Source organism: Pteropus alecto, unplaced genomic scaffold, assembly GCF_000325575.1.
Source record: "Pteropus alecto unplaced genomic scaffold, ASM32557v1 scaffold61, whole genome shotgun sequence".
In the NCBI taxonomy this organism is placed as follows: domain Eukaryota; kingdom Metazoa; phylum Chordata; class Mammalia; order Chiroptera; family Pteropodidae; genus Pteropus; species Pteropus alecto.
Genome location: NW_006434835.1, coordinates 14,876,372 through 14,883,447, shown reverse-complemented (window position 1 = coordinate 14,883,447; position 7,076 = coordinate 14,876,372). Strand labels below are relative to the sequence as shown.

The following is a 7,076-nucleotide window of genomic DNA, read 5'->3' as shown; positions in this document are numbered from 1 at the left end:
GGCCGAGGCCTTCCCCCTCGAGTTCAAGAGGGAGCTGGCGGGAGAGCGGCCCGAGCTGGCGCTCAGCCCCGAGGGCCCGGACGAGGGCGCCGCTGCCCGGGCCGACCTGGAGTACGGCCTGGTGGCCGAGGCCGAGGCGGCGGCGAAGAAGGACGAGGGGCCCTATAGGATGGAGCACTTCCGCTGGGGCAGCCCGCCCAAGGACAAGCGCTACGGCGGCTTCATGACCTCCGAGAAGAGCCAGACGCCCCTGGTGACGCTGTTCAAAAACGCCATCATCAAGAACGCCCACAAGAAGGGCCAGTGAGGGCACCGAGGGGCAAGGGGCTTCCCTCCTCGGAAGTCGACCCTAAAGCTCCTCCTTGCCTGCCCACCTGCCACCTCACAGCCTGGGTGTGCTGCTCGCTCAGGCGGTGGGAGCAGCGGATGTTCAGTCGGTTAAAGTTCTGTCTGTAGTTAGGAAATAAAACCTTTCAAGTTTCACGTCTGCCTCTGACTTTGAATGTCGAATGGGTGAATAAACTAAAAATACATATCCATCAAATAAAAAGCAGCATATAGTGGAGGAGAGACATACTGGTTTCCATGTAATCAAGTGGCAGTGTATTTCATAGGATGGAGTGGGACTGGGAAAGAAATGTATCTCCCTACCCCCTCAATAAATGGGTCTTTAAGGGGCCACATCGTTTAGGTGATGGCTCAGGATGGCTACATTTCCCACCCTCCGTTGGCTAGGAAAAGACTGCCCAGCTAGAAGGTACATCAAAAGGCAGGATTCCTACGAGAGTGACTGGCTCTGTCCAACCCCAAGAGCCAGCCTGACCCTGATGAAGCCCAACCACAACTGAAAGGCCTCTCTGGGCCATAAGCTGCATAGCTGTGGTAATGTCCCCCTGGATCTAGTTATGCGTGTGACCTTAGGCAAGTCTCTGAACTTCTCTAAGATGTGGTCATCTTCTCCCTTCCTGGTGTGAGGGCTATTGTGTGGATTAATGAAAAACTGAATGTGTTCTTTTTATCACCGAGAAGCTAAGCGTGAGAGCCAAGGGTTGGTATCAGTTCAAATTTGCATTCCCGGATACATTCTCAAACACATGGTCTCACCCACATAGACACAGCCATGGAGACACATCTGTATGAATACAACACAATACATACAGATTCTTTTCTTCTAATCCTGCAAACTCAAGCCTTGAGGTCTCTATCTTTTCCCCCAGCAATGTCTGCACTCTCTCCACCCCATGCTGCCCAGCCTCAGCTCTTCTCTTCATTCTCAGTGCCCTCGGCACAGGCCTCCGCTAACCTAAGGTCTTCCTAACCAACTGGTCTCCTATCTCCAGCCGTTCTTCTCCCCAACCCATCAGATACAAATCATCATAGTAATGTATACAAAATTTTGCTTTCCCCATATTCCTTGGCTCAGGAGCCTAAAAAGTCGCCCCCATCCAGTTATCTAACAATTCCTAACTACAGAGCATGGTGTGCAGGGCCCCTGTCAATGAGTTCACCTTCCTTACCAAACCGCATTTCCCATGTTCCTACCTACTGAGCTTCTCACTCTTCTCCTCCCACCCTTCTTCACCCTCTGCCTGGAACTCCCCCAACAGTCCCCCGCCATTTTGAATGTTACCCTTTTTTAACATGAGCCCAGGATCAAATCCACTTCCACGAGGAAAGCTGTGATTTTTTCCAGCCATGTCTGCTCATTTTCAGTGTTTCTGCAGTCAGCCCCTCTGCAATGGAGGGCATGCAGTCTGACTCAGATGGCAACGTTTTTTTTCCTTTTTTTCTTTTTCTTTTTTTTTAGATGGCGACTTCCTTGCTGCTTGTATGTTTTATGTTCTCTCATTGAAACCCTAAGCTCCACAAGCGCAGAGGCTAGGGGCTGGGTTTCTTTTTTATGTCTTCATGATGTTTTCACAAGGCTGGGACCACAGGTTTGCAGCCACACACATTTTCAATTCACGAGACCTACGAACACTTATATACAGAGATGCACACATACATGTCAACTGCATCAGATATACCAGTTGGGCGGTATAGATCAAAGCTGGCTGGGAAACGTGTGTATGGTACTTACACATATATCTCCATATTTTGATGCTCTAAGAGTTCATACTGAAAGAAAACTGGAATGCACCCTGGGAAGTCCTGATGTAAGGGGAATCAGTAACCCAGATTCCTAAGATAAAGTCTCCCAATATGAGTTATATGAAATGGGGCTAGGTTCTAGTCACTATAATGAAGAAATGATCCAGGCCTTCCCATTGAGGATGCCCCCACACTGGGAATCCTGGGCCTTGTGTTTGCATCTCAATAGCATCCTTTTCCCTAACCTCCTTCCTTTTGAGGCAAGTGAAGTAATGGCAGGTGGGGGTAGATGTTGATATTTTCAGATCTGTTTGTATCTCAAGAAAACCATTTACTTTAAAGAAATCAAATAGACAACCATCTGGTGACAACATTAACATTTATTTGAAAAGGGCATCATAAAGGCTCATTGGGAAATCACGACTAATAGTCCTAAAGAATGATCTTGCTAAGAGTCCTTCCTCCTACGCAACACCCCCCTTCCCCTTCCTTAAAACTAATCTGACTCAATGAATTTAAAATACGGAAAACTGCCACAGGCACTGATTCTGCACTCCCGTATGAATACATCAGCTATTATATACAGATATTGTCAAGTACGAGCTACATTACACACACATGCACGCGCACGGGCACACATACTCTCAGCCAGGTTGCGAAGGTCTAAATGGACACGGACATTATTATGTATGGGCTGCAGCATTTGTGGATTTATAGTTCTGCACTCCACAGGCCAGAATCAACAGTCATGGAGGCAGAGCTCAAGAGGGGAAGACGATGGGGGCCCCAAGGTCCCCTAAAGGAGAAAATCCTGGTCAACCTGGCTGATGCTAAAAGAGAGCACAGAAAACTGCCTTCTGATCCCAGCTGGTCACAGAGCCCCAGCCCCAGTCCCAGTCCCTGTGTCTTCTCCCCACTTCCTCAGCTGGCCAGATTTGGGATAAGGAATCACTTTAACCAGAAGATTTCTAGGGTTAATGGGATGAAGACGCAAGACAGTGCCCTAAACTGTCTCTCCAGACGTCAGGAAGATGCCTTATTTCAGAACGACTGTCTGTCAGGGTCTAAGGGTCACGGGAAGTGAGTGCGGCCTGCCCAGCAGAGCTGACCTCCTTGTCTACCTTCACACTTAACACTCAGCCTAACGGCTCAGGTCCAGTCCTTCCCGCAGGCCCCCACCTGGCCAACTGCCATTTTAAGGTCATGAAGAAGAATTAAGAGAAATAGCCTCACTTCTCAACGACACTCTCTGTACCCAAGTCAGAAAGCCTGGGGACAATGAAATAGCAACTGGAAAGTATTGTGACCCAGGGGACCCCATAGAATCCCAGAGATTTGGACTTTGAGCAATTCAAAGGTACCCCAAGTCTGCTCTAATTCTTAAGCCAGTTGAAACTTGTTCTCTTCGACCCAGAACATCCAGGGCGAAGGGCGGTGCCTACGTGACCCTCGTGGTTCCTCAAGCACTTCAGTCAGTCACAGGCCCACCTTTCACTGCTCATCCGTTTCTGCTTCTGTATGGAGTGGAGGACTGGACAAAGGAGAGTATCTAAGGACTTTTCTAGTTCTTTTCCTACCCTGATTGGGTTCTTTCTCTGGTGAGGAGGTGTCTAGGAGTCAAGAAACCACTTATCTCTGCTTTTCCGAGAGAGGAAAATGGAAACAGGCACAGGGCACTGGGGACCCCACTGCAGGGAAAACAGGAACCTCCAGGATCACGGTGCTTCCCGCTGACCTTCTTATACACTGACGCGACTCATCCAAATGAACGGAACTCCCGAATCTCAAATATATTCATGCCTTTAAGTTCTGTCAGCAGAGTGCTAACCAACCCTACCCCTTGCCCATGAAGCGAGAGAGTCCTCAGTGGCTTTGGGGAGCAGATGGTCTGCATGAGCTTGTTAGCTCAAAATCACAACCGAGAAGGATAGAAAAAAGGCTCCGTCACAAAACACAGTGCTGTCAGGTGCTATGGGGGTTGGAAGGCAGGAAGCACGATGATGCCAGGCCAAGGACATGGGCACCCACCAAACGCTGCTTTGCTTCTCTTCACCGGGCTTGTGGTGGGGGGTGGAGACTGCTTAATCTATCATTGAATTGCCTGAGTTAACACTCACCTTAAACTTTCTGATTCTGAGGCATATTTGGCCAGAATCCAGGTTCTATCTCCTGTTAGCAGGCAACCTAACATTCTACTAAGTTTAAACTGAAACTGAGAAGAGGGCAGTCAAAAAAAAATTCTCCAAAAGAAACTCATCTTTGCTATGGAGCTGTGATGTAAAGAAAAAGCTGCTTTGGAAAGATACAAAGGGTAGAGCAGCTGAATGTAGGAACCATGGGGATCCTGCACCCTTTTATCACTGTTCCCAAGGTGGGGCTGAGGGAGAGACAACTGAGTGGACTTGCAGGTCTCTGGTTCTAGTGCTGGCTTTAGAAAGAGGCTCCAGGACCATGACTCCCACATCCTGGAACCAGGGCTCCAAGGGCAGTGCTCAGGGTGCAGTAGCCACGGGGGTGGACCCTAAAGTCAAGTAGGAGCAAGAAAGAAACAGGGTTTCTCATTAAAGCCGAGCAGGGGATACAGATGGGAAGATACCAAAGAAAGACATGTTTGTGGCTCAAGATTTAGATTTCCTGTAAAATTTCTCCTGGAGGTTATTTGCCTTCAAGTTTGTTTCAGATTATTTGAATCTTGGTTTCTTAATAAAGAGATAGTAAAGTAAGGAGAAATCCCAGTTCATGCTTGTAAAGTTAGGTTGAGCATTAGCCAAAAGTTGCAGGGGAAGCAGAAGCTGGACCCCTGGCCCTAATCATGCAGGCCACCCAGAAGCTGTGGGCAGCGACCAAGCAGGGAAACTACAGGAACAAGGGTCAGACGGCTTCCTACCCAAGACACCACTGCACATGTGATGGGAAATGCATATGTTAAAGTTCTCTCGGTTTGGGAAAATGCACCTATCTGTCCTAATAATCACTGTGCATCTGTACAGGGTCATGCAGGGGTGTGACCCAACGGTGTCCCAAAAAGCCTGCCATCCCCTTAGCAGAAACAGCTTGCTTCTGACCTCACCCCACACTGCCTAAAATTGTACCCTAAAAGGGATTTCTTTGGGTCAAGAAATCTACTCACTCTCCCTCCTTTTAAAAAACAAATTCTCCAGGTAAGAATCATTTGGCCATTCATACCTTGCTGTGAGCTAAATCAGCTCAGTAAAGTTATGGGAAGTTTCACTGGAACAGAAGAAAAGAACAATTTGGGGCCATAGGTGCTGTCACAGGAGGAGACCCAGGAAAGGCTCTGTCAGAGGCGGCTCTGGAGGCAAAAAGTCCCCTGGAGGGGGATGAGAAAGGGGAATGAAGCACGCAGAAAAGGGCCTCCTGGATCCGCTTTTGCACACAGACTCAGGGAAAATGCAGAACCCCAAGGGGTCTCCGTCACTCTGTCCAGGCCTCAAGCTTTGTAACTTGGCACTGATGTCCAGACTTTGTCCAAATAGTGAAGAAATCATTCCAATATCAGGGTTTGGGGCTTTCTTTCCTCAAACAAAACACCCAGAAGGTTGACTTCTAACATCCTTGAGTCCCAAAGTGCTATGCCCTGCCCCCCCCTTCATCACTCCCCATCTCCTCACCTGACCAACCCAGCCCGGCCAGTCCAGGAGCCTCTTTCAGAGGAGGTGATGTGGACAGGCCTCCTTTTGGGTCATCTAGAACCAGATTATCTCGTTCTGCCCTCTCTCAGCCCAGAGGCTGTCAAAACATGCTGGGATCCCCAGGAAGAAAGGCATCAAAGAGAAAGAGCTCAGTTCAGAGAAACATCCAGAAGTGAGAGAGCCATGGGAGGGCCGAGAAGCTCCCTCTGAACAAAGGAGGAGAGAAGATGCTACAGAGGGACGTAGACTTGCCCACTTCTGCCTACTGCTCCTCTACAGGAGGCAGGCCCAGCCTGGGGAGAGCCAGCCCCTCCACCAGCAGCGGCCTGCCCTTCACTTCATCCTTCGCTGCCCCCCGCTCCGTGGTGTCTCTACCCCACCTCCTGTTACAAGGGCTCAAGATTAATTAATAGAAAGAACTACAGAGAGACAGTTGGCAGGGTGAGCAGGATTGTGGAAGAGACACTGGACACTTGCAGGCCTCCGGACCAGAGGGAGGGGACGCTCTGGAGAGCAGCTGCCCCATCGCCCAGGTCCTGCAGCCACCGCTTCCTCCCGATTGCAGTCTATGCTTCCTTTGACCAACTGTGTCTCCATCTAGTTCCCTCCTGGGGGAACAGCAGCTGTGTCCCCCAGACCCACCCCCATGAAAGCTTTTCACTTGTTACACCAAGCAGGAGCTTCTCAGAACCTCAGTCTTTCTCTGGTATCCCACCTCCCCTGTGATTCTTGGCCCCTGGCTGACACAAAGGAGGAGACAAAGGATGCAGGTGAGAGGCTTATTGGTCCCAGAAGAGCAGGTGCCTGATCCCCTCAGGGAAGACAAAAGGGAAGTGGGAGGGCCCGAGGCTCCACCTTGCTTAGCTGGGGAGGTGCTGCCATCCACGTGACCTTTTCTGAGATCCCAGTTAGATTTCCACGTAATAGGGGTGGGGGCGAGGGTGAGCCCCTCCCTCAGACCCCACCCCTCCAAGGAGCTCCATCTCTCGGAATTCAGTATACGCACAGATCCGGAAACTTCATCTCGTAGACGGGGATGGAGTGGTTCTGAGGCTGGCCGTAGGCTGCGGTGATGGTTCCTGATGGGCTTGGCGGGGGCCTGGGGCAGGAACACACGGAGGAGAAGGGGGTGAGGAGGAGATTCCAGGGTCCCACCCCATGCAGCCAAATAGAGCAACCGATTTGTGTTTCTCTTTGAACAGGGGACCAGAGCCCTTGTCACTCCACAGTTCAGGTTTCAAGTTGTTCTAGAATCCACAGCTTTGTGGCAGGCTCTACAGTGACATTGTTGCTTTAGACCGTAAAGTCTCAGCCTGGGGCACCAGAACTCCT

At 50.1% G+C, this 7,076-nt stretch overlaps 2 protein-coding genes across 3 annotated transcripts in view; one reads left to right on the top strand and one right to left on the bottom strand.

The window, feature by feature from the left end:
* POMC (proopiomelanocortin) overlaps positions 1-483 on the top strand; it is a 3,061-nt gene extending 2,578 nt beyond the window's left edge. The window contains exon 2 of the mRNA XM_006910427.2: positions 8-483. Coding sequence (XP_006910489.1) covers positions 8-307 — 300 coding nt within the window. The 3' untranslated portion in view covers positions 308-483. The remainder of the gene's footprint in view (positions 1-7) is intronic.
* A 1,970-nt stretch (positions 484-2,453) lies between these two features.
* Positions 2,454-7,076, bottom strand: part of EFR3B (EFR3 homolog B) — a 55,759-nt gene continuing 51,136 nt past the window's right edge. For both annotated transcript variants that reach the window (XM_015588254.2, XM_025045772.1), the window contains exon 22: positions 2,454-6,843. In XM_015588254.2, coding sequence (XP_015443740.1) covers positions 6,738-6,843 — 106 coding nt within the window. In that variant the 3' untranslated portion in view covers positions 2,454-6,737. The remainder of the gene's footprint in view (positions 6,844-7,076) is intronic.